At 35.6% G+C, this 24,871-nt stretch overlaps 1 protein-coding gene across 7 annotated transcripts; it reads right to left on the bottom strand.

Annotated features, from left to right (window-relative positions):
- Positions 1-11,560: 11,560 nt before the first annotated feature.
- LOC142556824 (paired amphipathic helix protein Sin3-like 4) lies at positions 11,561-24,567 on the bottom strand. 7 transcript variants are annotated; one of them, XM_075668328.1, is made up of 23 exons: positions 24,291-24,567; positions 23,916-24,097; positions 23,210-23,365; positions 22,922-23,108; positions 22,732-22,830; positions 22,465-22,638; positions 22,205-22,361; positions 21,676-21,812; positions 20,956-21,031; positions 20,353-20,630; positions 20,119-20,273; positions 19,671-19,798; positions 19,331-19,585; positions 16,150-16,545; positions 15,880-16,053; positions 15,707-15,765; positions 13,139-13,762; positions 12,931-13,031; positions 12,692-12,830; positions 12,452-12,604; positions 12,156-12,319; positions 11,972-12,083; positions 11,561-11,860 (listed from the first exon to the last, which is right to left on the bottom strand). In XM_075668328.1, exons 2-23 carry the CDS (start codon positions 23,987-23,989, stop codon positions 11,693-11,695), a joined length of 3,966 nt encoding a protein of 1,321 aa, XP_075524443.1. In that variant the 5' UTR covers positions 23,990-24,097; positions 24,291-24,567; the 3' UTR covers positions 11,561-11,692. The 7 variants fall into 7 exon arrangements, with proteins under 7 accessions (XP_075524443.1, XP_075524437.1, XP_075524436.1 ...); XM_075668322.1 differs by having other exon boundaries at positions 15,880-16,545; positions 23,916-24,085; positions 24,278-24,567; XM_075668321.1 differs by having other exon boundaries at positions 15,880-16,545.
- Positions 24,568-24,871: the final 304 nt, after the last annotated feature.

Here is a 24,871-nt window from a genome sequence, read left to right as displayed (position 1 = left end):
TACTAAATATTTGAAAATAGTCATTAACATTTATCTGTTTTACTTTTCAGTACTTTTTGACAATGTCTTCGATTCCCAATTCGCTAACAGTAATACTCGACAAACACGTATTAACCAGACCTAATTACCTCAATTGTCTAAAAAATATGAAAATCGTCTTAAATTCGGAAAGGATAGCGTATACACTTACTAAGTCGCCCCCTGTTAAGGCTCCGACTGACTGCACTCCTGAGGAATTGCAGACTTACAAGGAATGGTTTGACCATGACTTGAAAGCCAAGTGTCATATGGAGGCTTCTATGAAAGATGAGAAGTCGGTTCTTTATGTGGGATCTTCATCTGGTACAAAGACTGATCCACCTGGGAAGGGAAAGAAGCGTTCTTTCCAGCGTCCCAAGAAGAACGTGCCCTTGAAGAGGCAAGCTCTGAATCCCGTTGTGGCAGCCACACCAGTAAAGGCTGACAAGACTGCTGATGTTTGTAATCACTGCAAGAAGCCTGGACATTGGAGGCGTAATTGTAGAGAATATCTTGTCCAGAAGAGTTCTGGAAACGGTATGTTCTATATTGAAGTAAACATTTCAATTAACTCTACTTCTTGGGTATTGGATACGGGCTGTGGCTCGCATCTCTGTAATGATTTACAGGTGATGGGAAGAAGTAGGAGACTTAGGAGACCTTCTTAAGGATGGGCAATGGAGCAAGAGTTGTTGTCAATGCCATGGGAGATGTTTACTTATTGTTGAAAAATGATTTTAAGTTGATTTTAAGAGATGTTTTATTTGTACCTGATTTGGGGAAAAACAGTGTTTCCATTTCTATGTTTGATAAAGATGGATATTCTTGTTTATTTAGCAAAGATGTTTGCAACATTTACAAGAATGAATGTTTAATTGGTACTCGAGAACTTGAAAAACGATCTCTATAACTTAAAATTGAAAGTTATTCCACTAACCAATGTCCAAGCAATAACAACAACAAACAAGCGAAAACAAGATACTCTAAATTCGACACAATTATGGCATGCTCGATTAGGACATATTTCTCTAAGAAGGATGAACAAGCTAGTGGGAGTGGGCATGTTTGATATGTCTGATATTAATTCTCTCCCAACTTGTGATCATGTCTAAAAAGAAACATGACCAAAATTCCCTTTAAGGGCCATGTGGAGCGAGCCAAAGGGTTATTGGATTTGATCCATACCGATGTGTGCGATCCGCTTAAGCATCACCACAAATCATGGACATGCCTACTTCATCACCTTTACCGATGACTTTTCGAGGTATGGGTATGTGTATTTGATGAAATACAAGTCTGAAGCCTTTGAAAGGTTCAAAGAATTCAGAAGTGAAGTAGAGAAACAGCTGGGACGAAGCATCAAGTCACTTCGATCGGATTGAGGTGGTGAGTACTTGGGTGCCGAGTTCCAAGAGTATCTTAGAGAGAATAAGATTCTCTCGTAGTGGACTCCGCCTGCTACACCACAGTTGAATGGTGTTTCGGAGCGTCGTAACCGGACTTTGATGGACATGGTTTGGTCTATGATGGGGTTCACGGAGTTGCCACCATCCTTTTGGGGATATGCGCTTGAGACAGCGGCACTATTGTTGAACAATGTCCATTCAAAGGCAGTTGATAAGACGTCATATGAGATATGGATGGGTAAGCCTTCCAAATATTCTTATCTTAGAATATGGGGATGCCCTTATTATGTGAAGCAGGCAGTGGGAGAAAATTGGATAGTCGATCCATTTTATGTTACTTTGTGGGATATCCAAGGAATTCAGTTGGATACTATTTCTATCATCCTCAAGAAACGAAAGTGTTTGTTTCTAGGAATGCAACTTTTTTGGAAAGAAAATTTCTATTGGATAGAAAATGGGAGATGATAGAACTCGAAGAGGTTCGAGAGACACCCACAATTGATGAACCCACACCCGAAGAGCCAAGAGAGGAGATACAAGCTCCTAGAAGATCCGAGAGAGTCTCGAGACCACCTATGAGGTATGGTTTGCTTCTTGAAGAGGGCCATGATGAGCCTAACCATGGATATGATCCAAGGACCTTCAAGAAAGCGTTATCTGATGCCGATTCATCCAAGTGGCTTGAAGCAAGTGGAATCTGAGATGAATTTCATGCATTCCAACCAAGTGTGGAATCTTGTGGATCCACCTGAGGGAACTGTTCCCATAGGGTATAAATGGATTTACAAGAGCAAACTTGGGGCGGATGGGAATGTATTGACCTTCAAGGCGTGATTGGTGGCAAAAAGACATACTCAAAGACAAGGAGTTGACATTGAGGAAACCTTTTCTCCAATTGCAATGTTCAAGTCTATAAGAATATTGCTAGTCATAGCTGCATGGTATGACTATGAGATATGATATGAGATATGACAGATGGATGTCAAGACAGCGTTTCTTAATGGGGATATTAAGGAAGAGATTTACATGTCTCAACCTGAAGGGTTTACATCTATCGGAAGTGAGCATATGGTATGCAAACTTCAGAGATCTATTTATGGTCTAAAGCAGGCATCTAGGAGTTGGAACCTCAGATTCGATAGTACAATCAAAGAGTTTGGTTTTACTAAGAATCCTGAGGAACCCTGTGTGTATAAGAAGGTCAGTGGGAGTGCTGTGACATTCCTGGTGCTTTATGTTGATGACATTCTACTCATTGGGAATGATGTAGGAATGTTGCAATCAACTAAAATATGGTTAGCGAGTAAGTTCTCGATGCAGGACTTGGGTGAAGCATCTTTTGTATTGGGAATACAGATATATAGAGATAGATCGAGAAGATTGCTAGGTCTCACCCAGTCCACATACATTGATACCATCGTGAAGCGGTTCTCGATGGATGAGTCCAAGAGAGGATATCTACCAATGTGTCATGGCGTGTCCCTATCCAAGTCTATGTCTCCCAAGACTGATGCAGAGATAGCGGCGCGCATTCCGTATGCATCTGCGATTGGTAGCATCATGTATGAGATGATATCTACACGTCCTGACATGGATTTTGCACTAAGTGTAGTGAGTAGATATCAATTGAACCCTGGTATTCCACACTGGAATGCTGTGAAAGACATCCTCATTTATTTGAGAAGGACCAATAAGTTGTTCTTGGTCTATGGGGGTGGAGTACTGAAATTGGAAGGCTATACCGACTCTAGCTTCCAAAGCGATATCGATGACTCAAAGTCAACCTCTGGGTTCGTATTCATGCTCAATAGTGCTGCTGTCTCTTGGAAAAGTTCCAATGCAAGACAGTGCTGCGAATTTCACCACTGAGGCTGAATACGTTGCTACGTCAGCTACAGCAAAGGAGGCTGTTTGGATAAGAAATTTCGTCCAAGAGTTGGGCGTCATTCCTAATGGAGTTGCTCCTGTCCCGGTGTTTTGTGACAACACGGGAGCTATAGCTCAAGCAAAGGAGCCAAGGTCTCATCAGAAATCCAAACACGTATTGAGAAAGTACCACATCCTCCGAGAGATTGTAGAAAGAGGAGAAGTGTCGATTGACAAAGTCGGCTCCGCAGATAATGTTGCTGATCCACTAACTAAGCCTTTACCAGGACCATTATTCGAGAAGCATCGCGAATCGATGTGTTTGAAGCATATGGATAGTTGGCTCTAGTGCAAGTGGGAGATTGTTAGAGTAGGTGCTCGTCGAGCCAAGTGTTGGCCCATGGTTAATATTTAAACTCTATGTATAAACAATCTTTATTTTAATTATATTAGAAATTATTGTTTTGGCACATCTTTATCTGTATACCCATGCTAGTTGCATAGATAAAGTCCTTCAATATACAAATAGTAGAAAGAATATAAGATGCTCATATGATGAGTGTCATGAAACTCATTTTGCAATACTGTATATTCTAAACAGTTCCTAGTCGATTCAGCCGCCGCTAATAAGGATATAGGCCGCTCGAATTTGAGACTAGTATCTGCGATGTGAGTACCATGTTTTATTGGTAGGGGACATTGTAATGTCCGAACAAGTAGATAGGTGCTCCTTGTAGAGTGCACTGAACAACCCTCCATAAAGGACTTTCCAAGTGGTTCTCACTTATCGAGTGGAAACGTCCTAGTTTATGGTTGTACACCATTAGTCCTTATGACCCGGGACAACATTGAGACTCTATGTTCTAGCATTGCACTTTGACTTGTTTACCGACTCTCATGAGGTCATCAGGTGGCAAGGTTGGGTGTTTTGTCGAAACATATAGCAGTCTATGCATTGTAGTCGGGGATTCACCGCTTACCTTCGGGTATGGATATCCTATGTGATCTCATGTATGTGTAGTATGAAATCTCTGATCAAGATATGGTGGAAATTATTAAAGGGGTTTCATAGATTACACCATCGATGCAACTACGACATGACACATAGTATCGATTCTTTGACAGCTCTCGATATACCAATAGTTGTCGAATCAGTCAGGATATATTAGTTGAAGGGACCGTACTGTACGTTAACCATAATTGAATGGTTCTTGCAGGCACTCTCATTTGATACCTAGGGAATCATGTAAGGGATGCTGCTAGGCGTTTAACATGATTGGTTGGGTACTATCAGACTTGAGTTCTGACGTTCTTATTATCAAAGAGTTGATAGTGAGAATGGAGCAATTGGGGTATGCTCATATAAGGACATGTTTACTCCCGAATCACATGGAGATGTGAATCCACGGCTAGTTGTATCAATGAACCATTGAGGGCCACACAAGTGCTAACTTTCTAGATCCCGTTGAGAAGTTAAAATAGTTCAATGTGTTGAATGGCTTATAAAGGAGTTTATAAGCACAAGGAAAATTAGAAGTATGACTTCTATAAGGGGAATGTAACTTTAAATTTGAGGAACTGTTCCTAAATTAAAATTTGGCCAAAAAAATAATGTATTTGAAAATTGTGATTTTCATAAAAATTATTATGGACTAAATTAAATTAATTCAAGTGTTGAACTAATTAAACACTAGTGGACCTAGTAGAGTCCAAATAATTAAATTAATTCAAGTGTTGAATTAATTAAACAACATTGGGCCTTGTAGATCCCATTTAGAAATAATTATTAAACTAGTGGGCTTGAGTAAAATCAAGTAAAGTTTAAATGGTCTCAAATGTGTTTGAGATTTAAATAAAATTCCATGGGCCTTGTAATTGTTACAAGCCCAAGTCAAATTGCATGCTTGGAAGCTGAAGGGTTGGAGGCAACTTTTGAGTTAATGACATGTCATGCACATGCAAATTTTTGCTTTAAATTTTTCCACAACCAAGAAAAACACTTCCCTCTCTCCACACAAGCATGTTGGACGAAACTTTGAGCTTCATTCTCCCCAATTTTTGTTCTTCAATTGTTGAAGAAAATATACACTTCTCAAAGAAAAATCCTCCAATTTTTCTAGTGCAAAATTGGAAGGGATCTTCCTTGTTGGTGAAGGGTTTAATTTTTGAGCAAGGAGTGCTCATTGGAAGCTTGAAGAATAGTCTTGCCTTTGAAGAGCTTAGTTGTTTACAACTAAGTTGGAGCCATCATCAATCTTTTAAGATTGATAGGTAAAATTCTAAAACACCATATGTTTGACATTTTTGTGTTTTGTTGTATTTGTTACACACTATAGTTTAGGGTGCTTGATTTTTTTTGCATGAAAAATATTTTTGAAACTTCCGTTGCGCTTTCGGGCACCTTAACCGATCCCTTTCATTCTTTACTCCAAGTTCAAGGATTATTGAAACGTCCTGCCCTTTTTATTGCTTTAAAAGTACTAGAAATTTTTTTTTTTAAAACCTCACATAGCATCGGCCGAATTGCTTACAGAAGCATAAAATATTTTTGATATCATTTTAAATAAATCAACCAACTAACATTTGAAAAGTATAACCCATACTATAACCTCTCAAAAACCACTCAAAAATAAAACGTTGTAAAAATATTTTTAACATATCTTGAAATCATAACTAGTGCGGAAAACTAGCGTCGGTCCTCGGGTTATGTGCACCTTCAGTCCAGTCAGATCAACCATCAAGACCTCCATTAACATATTATCATAATCACCTGCATCATACACACCTAGTGAGTCTAAAGACTCAACACGTCATATCCTTGATAACGAGTAATACGTAATACAGTTAACATATAACAGTGAAAAATACTTATACTTAAAATATCATTTTCATGAAGATGCATAAACCTAAACTTAAACATTTTCGTAAACATTTTCATGATGCATAAAAACATTTTCACAAAAACATAAACATACTCATATTCATATTCGTATTCATATTCATATGTATATCCATATTCGTATCCATATTCATATTCGTATTCATGTTCATGTTCGTGTTTGTTGAATTCAGATCGTGATTGTGACTTTCGTGTTCATCTACGTCTACGTCTACGTGTTGGGCGATGGATCCATCTACATGTAACCACAGTACTGGGCGGCGGGGACACCAGCAACACTCTCACCGGTCAACTGGGCCTTGGCCTTACGTATTAACATATTCGTATTCGTATCACGTATTCGTATTCGTATCCGTATCCAAGGAAACACGATCGTCGGGCTCTCACTGGGACCATAACCCTCACGATATTTCCAACATATTCAGTAGTCACAATCCCTTCACCTCCTTCAACATGTCGTATTTCCATCACTTATAAAAATATGCATATAATATCATTTTTATTTTGAAACCAAGCATGCAACATATCTTTTAAATGAACAATTTAACCCTTAATAATCCATGGATATTTAAAAATCATATTTCAACATATAAAAATTCATAAACATGTTACATAATCATATTAACATATAAAACAGCAAATAGGGCACTGCCATGACGTTTACTAATTTTTAGGTGTAAAAAGACCGTTTTACCCCTAGACGTAAAATTTCACGTTTTTGACTTTTTCTTAATTTCATTGACTCTAACATGTCCCAAATAATTATTTAAATCTACATGAATTTTCTCACATTTTTATTTAGCTTAATTCGATGACTTTTAAATTAATCTTTAAATGTGACGTATTAATGCGTTTTAATCCCGAATTAAACCAAACCTTAATATAAAATTCCCAAATTAAAAACTTAGACTTATAATAATTATTTAAGCTTAAACCTAATTTTTCATAATTTTATAAAGCTTAAAACTAGGCGTTTCAATTAACTCGTTAATTAGCCTTTCGTGCGCCGATTAAATCCCGAATAAATCCAAAACTCGTTATTTTGATCCCAAATTTTTAACATAACCTTTTTATGATTTATTCTACCCTTTCAAGTCGTGAGCCACACCCGTGGACCCATGGATTCAAATTTTGCTTTATTATTTTCGTTTTTGACACACCGGCGAACACACCGAGCCACCTCCCAATTTACTCGAGCCGCGCCCGAGCCACCTCAAGCCAAAACCTAGCAAACCCATCTAAGGACCCTCCTGACCAAGCCCAGCCCAAAAACCCGGCCCTGGCCCGCTCTAAACTTTCTGGAACATGACCCATGTTCTGTACGTGTTGTGCATGTGTATCCTAGGGACTTTAGGACTCCTATCTAGACTAGGACTCCTTCCAGCCCTTAACCACTTGACCCCTCATGACCCTAACCTTCCCTGGACCACGCCCAGGCCAAGCCCAGACCGACCCAAACCCCTGGACGCGAGCAGCCGCCTACTGAACACAACAGCAATCTCACGCAACACCTTGCTGCCATGCACCTTCCTCACGTTTTCTGATGCTAGGCCTCTAACCATCGAGCGACCCCTTGAACCAACCCCTCAAGCACCCTCCTAGGACCCTAAGGACCTAACCTAGCCCAGCCCAAATCCCCTGGCCGAGCCCACAATCCATCTGCGCAGACCATAGAACCTGCGCTCAACCTCCCTCAACTCTCGGGTGGGAGCTAGGACTCCTTCCCCAGCCCATGACTCGAGTCCTAGCGTGGCTAGGACTCTACCCGTGACCCATAACAGACCCTAGCCATGCCCTGGTCCCAAGCAAACCAAAGCCAAGTCCTGCAACTCATAAAACCGAGCCCCTCAACCTCATGATAGAAAAGTGCTTCCAGCTTTTGTGTTTCTGATTTGTGCAGTGTTTTCGGTTGAGTTTTATGACCCTAAACTTGTGTAAATTCATGCTTGATCAAGTCCTAATCATGGCAGCCCTTTTAAACACATAAAAACATGATTTTGGAAATTAAAAACACCAATTTAGAACACATAAGCATGTAGTTACGAAAATTTAACTTGTGTGCTATGTTTTTCTTTAAAAATCATGCATAAACAAATACTATGGTGTGATGATGAGTAAAAGGAGAATATGGCGTGCCTTTGCGTTATATACGCTCGAATAAACGTTGACGACGAAGAACGGAGGGACACCTTGGCTTGAACTTGCTAGCACCTTTGAAAATCCTTCCCAAATTGTATATGTGCCGTGTGTGTGTATGAGAGAGGGGTGGGGAGAGTTTTCCTATTTTTGAAAGAGAGTGGCCGATTGTTTTTGGTTTCTAGAATAGGGTTTTTGATTAATTGATACTTTAAATACTAATTAATCAACCTCAAGGCTTTTAGGCCTATTAAGCCTCCAAATTAAGCCCATTAGTTTAATAAAATATTAGCAAAGTTTTTTTATCTTTAATTAAATATGTGAATTTATTAGCCGGGCTGTCAAAAAGCTCGTATTTTAGTTGAAAAACCAACACCGATAAAATTTACGTCCCGGCGTATAAAATCACCTCAAAACCCTTTATTTTCAAAAATAATAAAAATCATCAACCATATTTTAAATAATTAAAAATAATTATTTAATAAAAACATTTTACATTTTTTTTCAGCCATCGGTCCCCGTTCCTCGATCGTCACTGGAATATTCCTTAAAATACATTTTTAATGCACCATGACAATTAAATCATATTTAACAAATAATCATGCATGTCACATAATCAATTAAGAAATTAATATCAATTAATTAACCATTTTTTTAAATTCCTAGATTTGCATGCCGTTGGGTTACGTCGTCTTAATTTTGGACCTTACAATTATAGTGATTTCTTAGTTGCTCATTCCTAAGATTTCAAGCTACAAAGTAATTATTCTATATTTTTCGGAGTTTTGAAGGGTTAAGTTGAATTGATTGATTTCTTGGATTAATGGTGATAATTTATGATTATTATTTTGATTATTGTTGTAGGAATCATTCAAGATCATCTTAGCCATCATTTACTTGTTGGGTTGTAAGTATAAGTTTTCCCTTTCAAATGCTCACATGATGTATATGTATATAAGCCATGTTTATTGATGTCTAGCTCCTTCCATTGTTATATTATTGATGTATGTATTGTTATTTGTTCATTGATTCAAGAATACCATTGAATTTATTGATAAGGAGCTAGTATTCTATGGTTGCCTACCAAGTATTTGTTGAATTGGCTCAATGAAATTCCCATGATCAAAGCCAAGGAAATGATAGCTAATTCATGCATGTCATTGGCCAATTTCATGATTATTAGTATCTCTCACAGTTTTGATATATATTTATATCAAAGAGATATTATCCATAGATCACATGTCACATGTCAAAGAATTATCATTTCCTTTCTTTTAATACATGTCATTAAATAACATCTATATTTCTTTGTTATCTATTGTTCATTGAAGATGGTATTGTTCATTGAAGATGGTATTATTCATTGTTCATTGTCATTGTTTAGCCATGTTTCAAGCCAAGCTATGTATATGTATTTGTTATGTATAGCTTCTTACTTACTGAGTTTTATCTCATTCCAATTAACGTAATGTGATGCAGGTGAGAAGAAAGCTAGAAAGGGATTGTCCAAGATAGAAGAAGTCATATGGCATGAGGAAGGGAAACTTTTGGCATGTAAAATTGTATTTGATGGGTTGAATTTGGATAGTTATGTTTGTTTAAGTATGCATCTTTTGGGGAAAGAATTGTATATTTTGTTAATAATATTGAATGATAGTTTAATGTTTAAATTTGAAAAATGGTTATGACAAGATTTAGTCAAGTCTTTATTTTTATACATGTTAATGGTTTATGTTTCCCTTTCAAATGTTAGGGGTTCCACTTATGTGATTTCTTTAAATTTAAGTTTCATGGGAGTGGGTTGTTTCAAATTTTGGGTTTTTAATTATTGTATTCATTTTCTCATAAATTTATTTAGAAAAGATTTTTTAAAAAAAAATTATATGTTTTTCTATAACAATATTTAACTTTATAATATATAGTCATAGTATAGATATTATAGAGGTAAGAATGTTTGCTACTAAACATTCCAGACACTGAATCTGGCTCATTTAATGGAAAAAAAAATGAAACATTGAAGGTCATAACATGTTTATACAGGTAATCAGGGCACTGACTCGGTGTCGATGTCCAACAATGATATCAATATATATGTGTATATATATATATATATATATGTACGTATGTATTCAAATAAATAAATAAATCTTTATTTTCTCAAAGTTACTGACAATTGGAGTATATACATAATTTTATATATATAGAACAATTGGGTGTATGCATATTTTTTATTATATATAATAATTGGAGTAAATTTTGGGTTTGGTTGATTGTCCTTATTTAATAAAAATATTTATATTCAGATTAATAATAAGGGGAAAATTAGTTTAATTTTTTTAATAAAAAAATCTTTTAAAAAGAAATTTCATATACGAAAAAAATGAAATCAAGTAAAATTTTCATATTAAAAACTCGTTCCAAGGATTTCTGAAAGTCAGTTGTGCATTTTCTTTTATTTCTGATAAATTGTGATACAAAGTACCATCCCAACTTTTGTTTCTTGCCATATCAAGAAACTGGATTTGAATTTGGAAAAAAATAAAAAATTTCAGACTAGATGGCTATAAATATAGTTAGAATTGATATAATCTCTCAATCATTGTATACATAGAACATAGATTATTCACGTGCAACACAAATTCTTTTTCTATCATAAACCAAAATAATCTGTGTACCACACATGCTTCCTAAATATTCACGTGCAACATATGTGCTTTTTCTAATCATAAATCAATAGTGATTATTCACATGCAACATACATACTTCTTTCCATCATGATCAAATTATTCATGTGTGACACACGTGCGTCCTCTATATTCACGTGCAACATAGGTGTTTCTAATAATAAATCGATGGTGATTGTTAACCAACACACGTGCTTCTTTCAATCAAAACCATTCATGTGCAACACACGTACTTCCTAGATATCCACGTGCGATATGCATGTTTTTTCTAATCATAAATCAATAGTTATTATTCAGAACTTACTTATTGTTACAATAATAAAAACTCATTTCAAGTAAAAACAAGGCATATAACTCCACATGTTACTGTTACCCCCAACAAAACATACAACTCCACGTAAGTGAACAAATTTCTATATTTTAGATTGAAATTGACACATGTGGTGCCAAAATCACTTCCTTTCACTGCCTTCATTATTAATCTGGAAACTATAAAAGAAAGTTCAATTAGTTTACTTCTCTGGGATCTACTCCTTTCCTGCACCTGTGTATCGAACAAAATCATTCACCATTAATACGTGCAAACTTCAGTGCATTGGAGCATTGAAACCGAACCGAACCAAGAACGAGTGAAATTCAAAGAAACAATTGAAAGGCATACTTTTATGAAAAGTATAAACTTATCAATTAAACATCAACTTGCGAAAACGTTTGACTCTGTGAGAATACCCATTGGAAACTCCGTTAGAAGCTCCATTGACAGCATCAGTGCACGAGCCATTCTGATTTGAAATCTTCCTCCTTTTTCCTGTCCGATAGAGGAAGTCTTCTGTGTCTAAAACATAAGCCGCCTAAAGCATGCCAAGCCAAACAAAAATTAGCTCAAAGATTAAAGGTTTTTCAATTTGCATAAATAATTATGAGAAATAAAAGCACATTTAGAATTTTGGAACAACTATTACCTTCAATGTATTGCAAACCACCTTACTTTCCAGGCCATTATAGATTACAAGTCCTTCCATGGATTTCTGCACGTCATGAATCTCGTCTCCAGTCGTGCATTTTTTTTTATTTCTGATGATTTTACATCAGGATCAATAAATGGATATGAAAACACGTAATTTACAATTTTCAGCCACATCGTACCTCTTCAAGAATACCCCGGATTTTTCTTTTCTTTCTGGAGGAACTGATAAGAGGACATCATTCAGATATGTGACAAAACTGGGATCCATGGAGACAGCAGTCACTTCAAGTTTATCATTCTCATTTTTCATGAGCTGGATGGTTAGACGCCTAGGAGAAGCCAACTGCAATGAAGTGCATATTTATTTATCAGATTGTAGATTTAACTAGGCTTATTCGTAAAATGAAAATAATAGTTTTATCAGGTTACCAACATTTCAATTGAGAAACAAAACGAAAAATCGGTATGAACTTACACATTCTATTCGATACAGGTTATCTTCAGGAATAAGAAAACAGGCGTTCTCATGATAAATTGCATCTGAAATTTTTTCATTATCTCTGGATCTCTCGTATGCACATAGATGGAGGAGTTTGTTTTCCATTTCCTCGGTTGCAATCGTTTGTAGCTGCAAATACCAAGGTACATAGGTTACAAACTGCAGAACCAATTACAAAGACAAAGTAGGGGACAAAGAAGAATATGTTCCAATCACCTGCTTGACAAGTTTATGTATCAGCTTGTCAATGGTAAAAAGGATGTATGATTGAGCACCAATTATAGCACGGCAGTCATCTTCGAACTTTGCATTATCAGATGAGCCATTCAGTAAACTGTGTAGAGAATCCTTAAATCTGCGCCAAATTGCAAGAATTTCAGGTTTAGGATTTATCCACAGTCATTAATGTGCTTCCTCCAGTGAAAGAAAACTAAGAAAAAGTCTAGATAAACTACCTAGCATACGAATTAGTTAAATTCGCATCACTTGAAATCCTCCATTTATTTTCAGGAGATAAAGAGTGCAGCTTGGCGCTATGCATTCTTTCATACAACATCTGTTAAATTAGTGTAATCAGTCCAAAGAGGGTGTAAAAATTACTTAAAACGCCCCAAAGAACCCTGTAAAAAGCATATGTCCATCCTATATTTAGATACACATTACCTGGTGAAGCCTGAACAACGAATAGAAGGAATCATTTCCATAAAAAATTTCTGAATTCTTCGCTTTTCCCAGTAAACCCACGGGTATTTTCATTGTAAGAGGTTTTGCATTCTGTGAAAAACGATCAGCAAATGCCGTCAGCCCTTCAGTGTCAGGGGCATTCACTGTGCCGCCTACATCTCCATCACTTTCAATCTTGCTATCATTCTCATTATGTTCTCCATTTTCATCAGGCTCTTCAGGGGAACACTCAACTCCATCAGCTGACTCACTTTCTGAAGCATCAACATTTTCAGAGAGATTCTCACCGTCTGATGAGCCCTTAGTACTCATTTCATCTTCATCGTCAGCATTAGCCCCAGTTTCTTCAGCATCCTTGTTACATATTTCTAATTCAGTTCCTTTTGTGTTTCCAGCCCTTATAAAAGGGGTTTGTGCTGCTTCGGTGCAAATATTTTCAAATGGTGCTAAATTATTCTGTTCAGGATCTCTTGTCGGAGATAATTCACCCTCTTCTCGTTCACTTTTAGTGCTACCTTCAGTTTTTTCATTACAGTTCTGAGCTTTGACTTCTTCGTGCACCATCTTAGTTGAAGATGAAGTAGGTCTTGTACTACCATCATCCTGTAGCATCATCAGGCAACAGAGAAAAATGAAATGAGATACAAAACTAAAAATACAGTGGGAACACGTGCAAAATTTGCTCAAAGGCAGAATCTGGTTCGCCATTGTTCAGAAAGATTAATCAGCATATTACAAAAGCCAGAAAGCATGTTCAAATAGCTTCTGAGCTAATGGAAATCTAATTTGTCAACTATAAACTAGAGGAGAAGTTATATCTCATGTAATATAAAGAAAATGCTAAAACGTTGTTCAGTAACATTCAATTACCAGTTAAGGTGATGAAATAAATTATGTTCACCTTACAAGCTGACCATTTTGCTAGTGATTGTTGGTAATTTAAAGACGAGATGCAACAAACATTTGTAATTTGTTCAATTGAACAAAAAGATCACTATCTCATTGATAAAATATTAAAATGACTGATAACCAAACATTAGAGTGCATGCAAGAGCTCCAAGGAAAATCATTTCCATTTTCTGATCTAACACAACTCTTCAACATTTTCAGCCCAGCGGCAAATGTACCATCAAACACAGTATGGTTAGACAACTTAGAAACAGTCAAGTGATTTGCCTCTTAACCAAAACTTTTATACTCAGCCACAGTGAATGTCTTCTTAATGCAGCTATGACTTAGAATGAAAAAGAAAAAAACATATCCAAATTAGTCAAAAGTTAATAGCTTCTATATACTTAGATGGGTAACAGATAATATGGCAGGAAGTTAAGAGGGATGAGTAAGTTATAGTGGTAACAAAACATGGACCCATTGCCCTTGTAAAGTAGCAATATATTCATTAAAATTCCTCAAACAATTTTTTTTTTTGAAGTAATACATAAAAGAGTGACTTGAAATTTGATCCAAAACCTGCTTCTGGTTGGAGGGGAAGGAGGAGATTATACAAAGTGTGGGGAGAACTGATATATTACAGTTATTTCATGGTTAGATTGGAAGTAACTGCCAGTGCCAGACCCCCTAATACGAATTCAAGTGATCGATCAATATTCTACTCTGCCACACGATGTCCCTGCCCTTTCAATTTATTCTATGCCATTTGATCTTTCTTGTCTTTTATTATCTGTCTGCATCCGAGGATTCTCCAGCTCTATGCCATCTTATTACATTATTTCATTTCACTACTATAGAAGAAATCGAAAAAAAGGTATAGGATTCTACCTTATTGTAGTACTTTTAAGCTAACTCGAGTGATTATTTATCATAAATATCAGGAAACATAATCCATTTGCTTCTAGTAGGTGGTACTTCTTGTTAGGTCAGTTCACTGAGGAGTTATTATTGATTCATGCAAAGATGCTCCTCTGAAGCTGGAGTAAGGAATTGCCCACCTTTCCAGTAAAATTGATGATTAAAATTAAACATTGACATCACAGCAAATTTCTAGTTCAAATTTTAACATATCTCAAATAATTGCATAACCAAATAGCAACTTATAATAAGTGATCACGCATCACTGTATGTTTATAAGTATGCATTTGTATGTTTTTGTTCTCATGTTCATTTTACTTACTTGAACATGCATTTATGTGAGTATGATATTTTGTGTTTCCTGTTCTCATGTTGAGGAGCAGAAAATATAACATTTTCCCAACAATCATCTAATATCCCCCAACATTTTTAAGAAAATAACTGAATATATCTGAATGTGATTAAGTACTATATTCACAATTTCCAATTTTCTTAAAGCCCCAGATTATTTGAAAGGAAATTTTCTGAAACAAACGTGAAAAACATAACTGTCCTACATCTTTCTTTCGCTTCGCATAATCTTTCTCTAAAATCTAATTAGTTTCCTCATCAGATTTCCTCGCGACCAGACAAAGGCAAAGGTGATGGATGTCAAATACCAAAATAATCATGCCCAAGCCAAACTTATACAAGGATTGCTCATAATTAGAAGTCATTTCACCCAAAAGTCTCATATACCTGTGATTCTTCGCTAAGCATTGCCACTATTGGATAATTAGAATTGGCAACATCAGGTCCTGATGCAATAGCAAAGAGCACAATAATTAAGAGTTGCCTTAAATTTCGCAATACATCTCAAACGAAAAAAAAAGATCAGTCAGACAACAAATTGAAAAGATTTAAACATAAACCATTCTTCCTATTTGAAGTATGTTCCTCGTTGATGCCACTTTCGGCAGAAGCACCTTGCTCAAAGACACCAGCTTGTTTGCTTGCACCTGATGCGGCAAAAACTATACTGCAATCAGTCTGCATCACTGCATCTTTTGATGCAATACAGAAGTCACTCTTATAAGAGGAATAATCTGCATTAGGAGAACCATCAATATTAAACCCATCACCACAATTTCCCATCTGCTCTTTGCTGGAGCTAGATTGTTCAGTCGGAATACTTTTATCACCATTTTTCAACAGGTCCACTGATTTGCAGTTTCCTGAAACTGCCTTACCAAGAGGACTACCATTCACTTCTACACCAATATCTGCCACATCTTTGGCTACATAATTGCTACGCTTGACATCTTCAGAGTCAGGACTGTGTGAACGGGCAGGAACACCAAGCATCGGCTCAAGGAAGGATGTCCAAATTGTCATTATTTTGGTATGCTGTTCAACTGTAAAAACTTCCCCACATGAATATTTCATGAGCCGATAAAGATCTTCATGGATTTCAGGATCGGAATACTCAAATTCCATATGAGGTTGTTTAGGTTGCCTATATCCAGCACCAATTGAGAGAAGCATTTCACCTTCATTCTGGTACTTTTCGCTCATTTCTTTGATCTCGGCTAACAATACTGAATGTGGAGAAAATCACAACGAAAATGTGTGGTAAATAAAAATCATGGTATTAGCTTTTAATAAAGATAGAAGTAGACACAGGGAGGGAGAGGGAGAAATCAGTCAATGTTTTCTGACTCGACTCTATTATCAATTGTAGAAATCCAACAACTTTTACTAAATAACGTTTATTACTTAGTTTGTAATGCGGCAGCCAAAAATCAACCTGGAGGAAAATAAAATTCAAAACTTGTGTGATGTATAAACTCAGACCAACATTTTATGGGAAGAGATAATACACTCACACATGAGAGAGAGAGAGAGAGAGAGAGAGAGAGAGAGAGAGAGAGAAAGAGAGAGAGAGAGAGACAACTAATTCCTAAGCAACCAAAGGAAACTCAATTAGGTATCCAAATGACTTCTTGTTGGTATGAATCTTGTTGTTATTATGAATTTATGATAATATTAAATACCGATAGATCAATCTTCGAGAATTGCAAAACTATCTGTGGAGTTTCCATTTCCGTTGGCTGCAATATCAATTATGGATGCGACATGTTTTAAAAGGAAAAGGTAGTGGGTAGATTGGAAAGAAATGAAAAAAAAAAATTGAGCTATGTCCTATATGTAGGTTGCGGATTTATGGATTTGATTTGGGGAAGAATTTCAATTGTGGATTTTAAATGACATCTCTTAGGGTGTATTTGAAATCTATAACAATTACTTTTGAAATTGTATAACTTGACATGCAGTGGATTTGAAATTTACTTCAATTTATTGCATACAAGCAAGTCAAGAAATTTGAAATCAATAAATTTGAAATTCATCATCTCAGATACATCAGTCCTAGCACAACCTAAGATAAAACAAAAACAAAACAAAAACAAATATTGGAGTCAGACTTGTTGAAATCACATTTCTCATAATTTTTTTGGCCATTTGTCATTTCAGTGAAAAGGTGGAAAATCAAAATTCGAAATTGAGCGGGCATAATTTATTTTACGCTGTTTTTCTTCGGAATCAAAGTTTTTTCCTGGCAGGCTCATGGGATTTTTCAGATTGAGGATTTTTGAATATAATTACGGAAACCACCGCAAACCATTTTTAACCTTTACTTTTGATGAATGTTAACAAGAAGTACAATGAAATAACAACGCGAGAAATCAAGATGCTTCAGATACATAAAGAGGTAATTGAACAAATCTAAATTCTAAAAAAAAAAAATGCCAAGTCAGTGTCTAGATCTTTACTAAATTTAAAAATAGATCTTCAGTCAACAAAGGAAAATTATATATATGAAAAAAATATGTTATGCATTTAAGGAACTCAGAACCAAACAGAATGAGAAGCATAGTTGTCAATCGCGCATAGCGCCCCGTAACACAAAGGTTGCCCGTGGCTATAGTGCATAGCGAATAGCGTAGCGAGGGTTATTTAAAAGTAAAACGTCATAAGTATATAAATTTATAATATATAACATACAGTAACATCAATTCAAAAATCTTAATTTCTAGCATAATATTCCATCAACTTTAATTGTAAAATACTAAAACCTGAAATTATTTTAAGTTTTTTCATTAAAATATCATAGAAGACACAGAAATAAAACAAAAAAATGCAGAAAAATATAATTTCCAGCAAAAATCTAAGTAAATACATGCCAGAAAGCCAAAATTAGAAGAAGAAGAAAAAAAGGACAAAAAAAAATAAGCATGTAGCTTCGTTTTGCAATAGCGCCGCTATTTGAGCTATCGTGATTGTCGCTATAGTGCCAATAGCGAGGATAGCGAGCGCTATTGCAAAGTCCATGGCGCGTAGCGGTAGTGGTGTCGCTTCGCCACGCTATTCGTTATAGCGAGGGCTACGGGGGCTATTGACAACTATGATGAGAAGACAAATAATGGAAGAAAAAAAGAGAAACTCTAGGTACCCAGAATCAGATTAATGACTCAGAGGCGGATATCCATGTGAAGGGAGACTGGTGTTGACATGTATGATGAAACAGGGATCTGGTGAAACCAGGCAAGGTGAGTAAAAATGAAGGGGAATGAGAAAAAAGTTGGACGCCGCAAGGAGAAGCCGGAATAAGAAGGTGATGAAAGTGAAAACCGAAGAAGAGAATTAAATGAGAAATTCTAAGAACAACAAACAAGAAAGGTGTGTGGCTTAAAGCAACGATGAGAAAATTAAACTGAAAATGAAGGTCAAAAAAAGAATATCATATAAAAAACGTGGGCATGAAAATCATCATATGCAAAAAACTCTGCCCGATCCAGAAAGCTAAAGATAAACAATATCTTCGCCAGCGATAAACACTAAAATTCCAGCCAGCAGACTGAACAAGCAAGTAAGAAGTAGACCGTATCAAGTTTATGGCAACTGGATAACACCGTCACTTTTAAAAACACAAGGCAAAAGTTAAAAATTAAACAAACAAAAGATGCCATAATAACACAGTCAAGAATGCACAATGTTCCCCCAAAATCCAACAAATCTTCAATTGATACATAAAATTTCCAAAGCATGAAATTTCAAGACAATAAAATGGTAATCAGTGAAAAAATTAGGTATATCATAACTTGTGTAAGATGCTTCCAATCATTAAAGCATCATCCATGACTGAAAACAAAGCTGGCTCAAATTTCATTTTATTCACTGGTCACCATGTAGAACCATTTTAATACTTTTCTAATACTTAATTGTAATTTTGAAATCATCATACAATAAAACAAAGAATGAATTAAAAGATAGCCTTGTAAAATGTGATAAGAAACCAAGTCAAAAAAATTTAACCTATATTACCTTTAGCACTCAAGTTCTTTGTATCCTGCTGCTTAAAATAGAAGCTTCGATGGTCTAGTGACTTGTGGTAGTTCTTCAGATAAATTTCAGCCCAAACCTTATTAAATTCAGAGCGACACCTTGCCCATTCTTCTTGTTTTTGCTTCAATCGGGTTAATATAACTGGCAAGGAAAGCAATGCATTCTTCCTTAATACATCCATCACATCAAGCCCATGATCCCCATATAAACGCTCAATGCACCGCAGATTAAGAGCTGAAACGAGGAAAAAAAAGGAAATGAACTTTAAATCATTGCAAGGCGTATATTAGAGGATTCATCAGGCACTCATTGGCTGAACCTGTCAAATGATCTTCCACGCGAAATGAACTGTCTGTCATACTTGTATTAACGTTAATACTGTCTAAGAGTTCTTCAACATGCTTTGTTGTTGCATTCACAGATTCCAACAACATGTCAAGTTCAAACCTGGCAGATTGCCAATTGAAATTAAAATGAAAAAAAAAATACACGAGGGACCAATATTCATCTCCAATATAGAAAATGAAAAAGGAGTAAACGAAGCTCCGAACAGTCACCAATAGTTATTGAAAATCTATTAACACTTCAGATGTGAAATTTATAGTATCAGTTTAAGATACTACGCAAGGATAAATGTACCTATACTAGAAACTCATGGAATAGCAAGTGATGACAACATAGAAAAGAAAACAAAAAAGAGCTGTGGAAGGAAAATGGAAGTAATTTCAATAAAGTGGTGACAATAGAGCTCATGAGAAAGTCCACACCTATCATCTTCGCAACGGAACAAACTTTCCTCATATTGGTTTTTCCGCATGTGTTTGAATGAATAATCCTCACTTCCTGATGTGACAGACACCCAGCGATCATTCAGCACTTTAGCACCAATCTCTGTTCTATGACTTGCTAATGAAATCGGATACTGTCTTACGGAAATGGCAATACTATATGAGTAGAAAATTTGGATGATTCATTACAGACATTTAAATAAATAAACCTACATTTTGCGGAAGAAGCCGATAACTTGGGGTGCAGCTCTCACAGTCGGTGAGATCAAGTTCATGAATGGATTTAGCCATCAACTTATCTTTGCTTGCATATAAAGACATCCTGTGTCCTGAAACGTCTTTAGGGTTAAAGGCAATACCCCTATCATATCTCTCACTTTCTCTGATATCATGATCTTTGTTTTTATCCATGCCTTCTCCATCATGATCATGTGCATCTCGATCTTCCACCTTTAAAGATCTAACAATAGTTTTATTGTTCCCCAAGCATCCTGAAATTATCTAAATTGATTACAACAATACATGCCATTCATCATTCTTGAGGTGCTATATGTGTAACAGACTTCTATCCAGTTATTTCTTGTCTGATTTAGCAATACCACTGAAAAAACTTGTTACCATACAAATAATTAACATATTAAACCACTATCAGGATCAACGACGAATCTATTTAAGTATGTTCCACACAATATATCTAGTACATTCATACTGAAAAACCTTTACAGAGACACACTTTAGAAAGTTTTTTCAGGCACACAAATATACGGGACACAGTCAGAGAGAGTACTAAAGATAAACCAAATGTCACATATTTACCAGTTTTCTCAACATAAATTATGAAATCTTCGCATTCTTCCATAAGGTCTGGATGACTCCCTAGTAAACTAGCCACCTGAAGCCAAAAAATTCTATCAAGATTAGTAACCGTAACCAAGGACATTGCAGAATTAAAAACATAAAAATAAATAGACATTTAAATCACAAAAGAAACATTGGTAGTCCTCTTTGTGGTTGTTGACAACATGCACCACAGGTTTACTGCAGTCTGAGAAACAGTGACAGCCATTAGTGTAGACTTGACAAGGGGATTGGTGAGGAGAACATAGAGAATCATTAATGAAGTAAGCACATAATCAAAAATCAACAAGTTGAGATTTAAATTGATCTCAGATTATAGAACAAGCCTACAGCAGAATTCTAACTCATTTTTCTACAGAATAGAGCATCAAATCATCGAATGACTTGGCTCTACATCTTTCAACTTGCAAACTCAAGGAACATGCAGGACATAAAAGGTTTTGTAATTTCAGAGGGTACTTGTTCTCATGGGGTCTCAAAAGAAAGAATTGTGAGAATGAATTGGAAGCAATAGATATTAATCACAAAGCACAATAATTTGGAAACAGCACAAACTGTTCATAACAGAAAATGGTAAAAGGTTATACTGTATACCCTTATACAGAACGTATCAATAAAAAGACACGTGCAAGTCATATGTGAAGAAAAAAAGCCAAAAAGAATGCAAGAGAAGGTCACCAGAATACGAAATTGAGATGACGTGATGAACTTCCTTTTGTAGGAACGAACGCAATCTGAAAATTTATCGTAATTAATTGGATCCTTTAATCTTTCCTTCACTTTCTCACAGAACGATGACACTGGCTCCTGCACCCCTGAGAATAAATTGACATGATTTAGAGATAATGAATCTCTCTAATTTAAATTCCGAAGATATTCATATCCTAATCCCCTCAGGACAACAATTATTCTGCAACAGAAAGTGAAATGGAAAGTTTTCAGTTAACAAGCTTTAATATTATTCATTATGAGTATATTCCTACAAGCATATAAAATATTCCTATGAGCATATCATTGGAGTTTGAACAAACTGATTAAGATTCAACAGATATACAAGAATAAGTTATACAAACATAATCTTAGTTAAGGTTGATGGTTCTGATGAATTGATTCTATAACAATACGCAAACAAATTGAAGACATGGATTAAGTTTATTTCCCTGGACATGCAATTACCAAGGAACATAGCTTGCAGAATTTAAACTACCTAGGTAAACCTGGTCTGTCGCAGAATCATCTTTGCGAGCAGATTTTCGTTTATGACTAAAATTGTCCTCACGTTCCCACTCGTTTTGGTCTCCGTCTTCTTTTCTTTCCACTTTTTCAACCCAATTCCACTGATCTGAATCAGTGTGATCAACATTCTGATCATCAACAGCGTGTGAAAAACAGGTTTTTGAACAAGTGAGTAGAAATGTAGAACACCACCATAAATAATGAATGCCAACACAATCACAAAAAAACTACCTTGTCAACAAGATTTGCCCTTGCTATGGTCATGGGAGAGCCTCTATCATCCCGTGGTAGTATGCAATCTCTATCAGAGTGAGTATAATGGACAGACGCATCACCTGAAGTATCTGGTAGAAAGTGTGTGAACTCTACAAGTAGGTCAGCATGGCCCCGAAAAAGAACTGAAACCTACAAAAAAAAAAATTGAAATCTCAAATGTCATTATTCTCACTCTTTAAGAATGTAATTAACAAGTTAGAAATATGAATTATAGTGGAATACCTCTTGATAAACCTCGGTTATTGACTTATTATCTTTTCTGTACATATTCAAAATATCAAGAAAAGCTTTGTACACATGATCGTCACCTTGAAATCTAGTCTGCAATTCATGCAGAAGAGGTTTACATTGAATTCTAATGAAAAAGTACAGAGCAGATAACTGCAGTGGTACAATGCTTTTTGCAGATAACCTTGATTCTGTTTACAAAGTTGATTGCTTCATCAAACTCTACTGGCTTCTTTTTTGGAAGTAGTTCATCCTCCATAGGGAGAGTGATTTCATATCCCACGGGGAGAAAAGCACTGAAACCCAAAATTAGGTGTCGGTGCCCTTTAAATAATTCCTTCACTCTCAATATAACACCCGATGTACCAACTCTGCAAAGACACCATGTAAACAGACTATAACTACACTACGCTTACAGAATCTGAATAGCTGGATAACAGTGACAAACAAGGAGGAAAGCAGAGGTTTCCACCTTTGAGCCTTGAAATCTTTCATGATGTCAAGAAAATTATCGTATTTATCCCTATTGTCTTGAAAAATATCCTTCACAGCCTTCAGATACGTCAATGCATCATTTGTTGTCAGCCTCTGTGTGCTGCTTGTTGTTACCATCTGGGCTTGACCGGGCCTTTATCATCCCAAAGTAAAAGTTTCAAATAAATAAGAACATAGGAATGCTCTATTAAAAACTGATATCGAGCCATTTACAAATATCAATTCAGCAAAGACTCGTGACTATGAATTGGTACTTACATCGCCTAAAAAGAAAGGCAATTTTACATGTGTAGGTATCAGAATTGAACTTATTTCTGAAAAGTTGTAATACTATAACATATGGTGCCATAACAATTGCATAGATATACAAATAAAGGAAAGAATACTTCAAACCGACCTGATTGTTTGATTTATAACTATGGCCAACAAAAACATCCAAACAACCTTAACTAGAGAGCATGAGTAAAAAAGCTCTCAACTTTGAGACATTTGATGATGCAAAGACTAGCATAATACATGCAACTCATTGATTACCATAGTTTCTAACCACATTTAAAATTGTAGGCTTGATAATGGAACATAGGTCTCATTAATTTTAAGAACAAAAAAGAAAACCGACAATCAATCAACTAACTTTACAAAATAGTGAAATTAAGATTAAACTAGAAAAACAATAAGCTTACGGTTGAGCCCGAGAAGAGATAACAGGCCGCTTAAGTTGAGAATTCATGAACACGTCGTCTCTAGCCCTCTTCATCTTAATCCTCTACAAAAATATTACTTTTATTTTGATTGTTTCCCTCAATCTTCTAAGCAAATCTGCTTTTATTCACCCAAAATTGGGAAAAAAAATCTTCCAAACAACCTGCAAAAATCAAAATCATCAAACCATTAAACTTATGCACATTAAAAACAGAGAAACAGATCTACTTAACACGCCTAAACAGCAATCCATGTGATACAATCAGCTCTCTACGCAGATCACCTCCAAATTCACGTATCATCAATAAAAAAAATCCTGAAAATAAACAAAAACACGCAATACTAATTCACATTACCTGAATCATACGAATGACATAATCCAGCAAAAAAAAAAATCGAAAAGTATCGGAAATATTACAGTTAAGAGATCTTTTGAGCCTCGTCCAAAGAATGGATATTTAAATGAAGGAGCTGAAGACAGTTTCCTTTCAGCTAGTGAATCAACCGATGTTCGTGTGTGTGTCTATGTATACATGAATTGTACGTATATTTACATATATATATATATATGAAATACGTGATTAATTAATTGAAAGAGGAATTTTGGGAAGTTATTTTGTTCTTTTCTGAAGAGAAGCTCCGCTGGAGAAAAATGAAGGAGCGGAGTGAATTTTGTTCTAATTGTCATATTAAAAAGATAATTTCATTCATATTAAAATTGAATTAAAATAAAAATTCAATCCAAATATAAAATTTTAATTCAAACTAAACTCAAATATAAAAAACTCAGATGAAAAACTCAACCAAGCTGAATTCAAAATCGACCTAACGATGAAAAATTAGACTCAAACTCGATCTAATGATGAAAAACTCGACTAAGTGATAAAAAAAATTAGATTCGAACTCAGCCCAGTGATTAAATAGTCGACCCAAATGA

Source organism: Primulina tabacum, chromosome 9, assembly GCF_025594145.1.
Source record: "Primulina tabacum isolate GXHZ01 chromosome 9, ASM2559414v2, whole genome shotgun sequence".
NCBI lineage: Eukaryota > Viridiplantae > Streptophyta > Magnoliopsida > Lamiales > Gesneriaceae > Primulina > Primulina tabacum.
The sequence above is the reverse complement of the archived record's forward strand: the minus strand, read 5'-3'. Positions and strand labels throughout refer to the sequence as shown.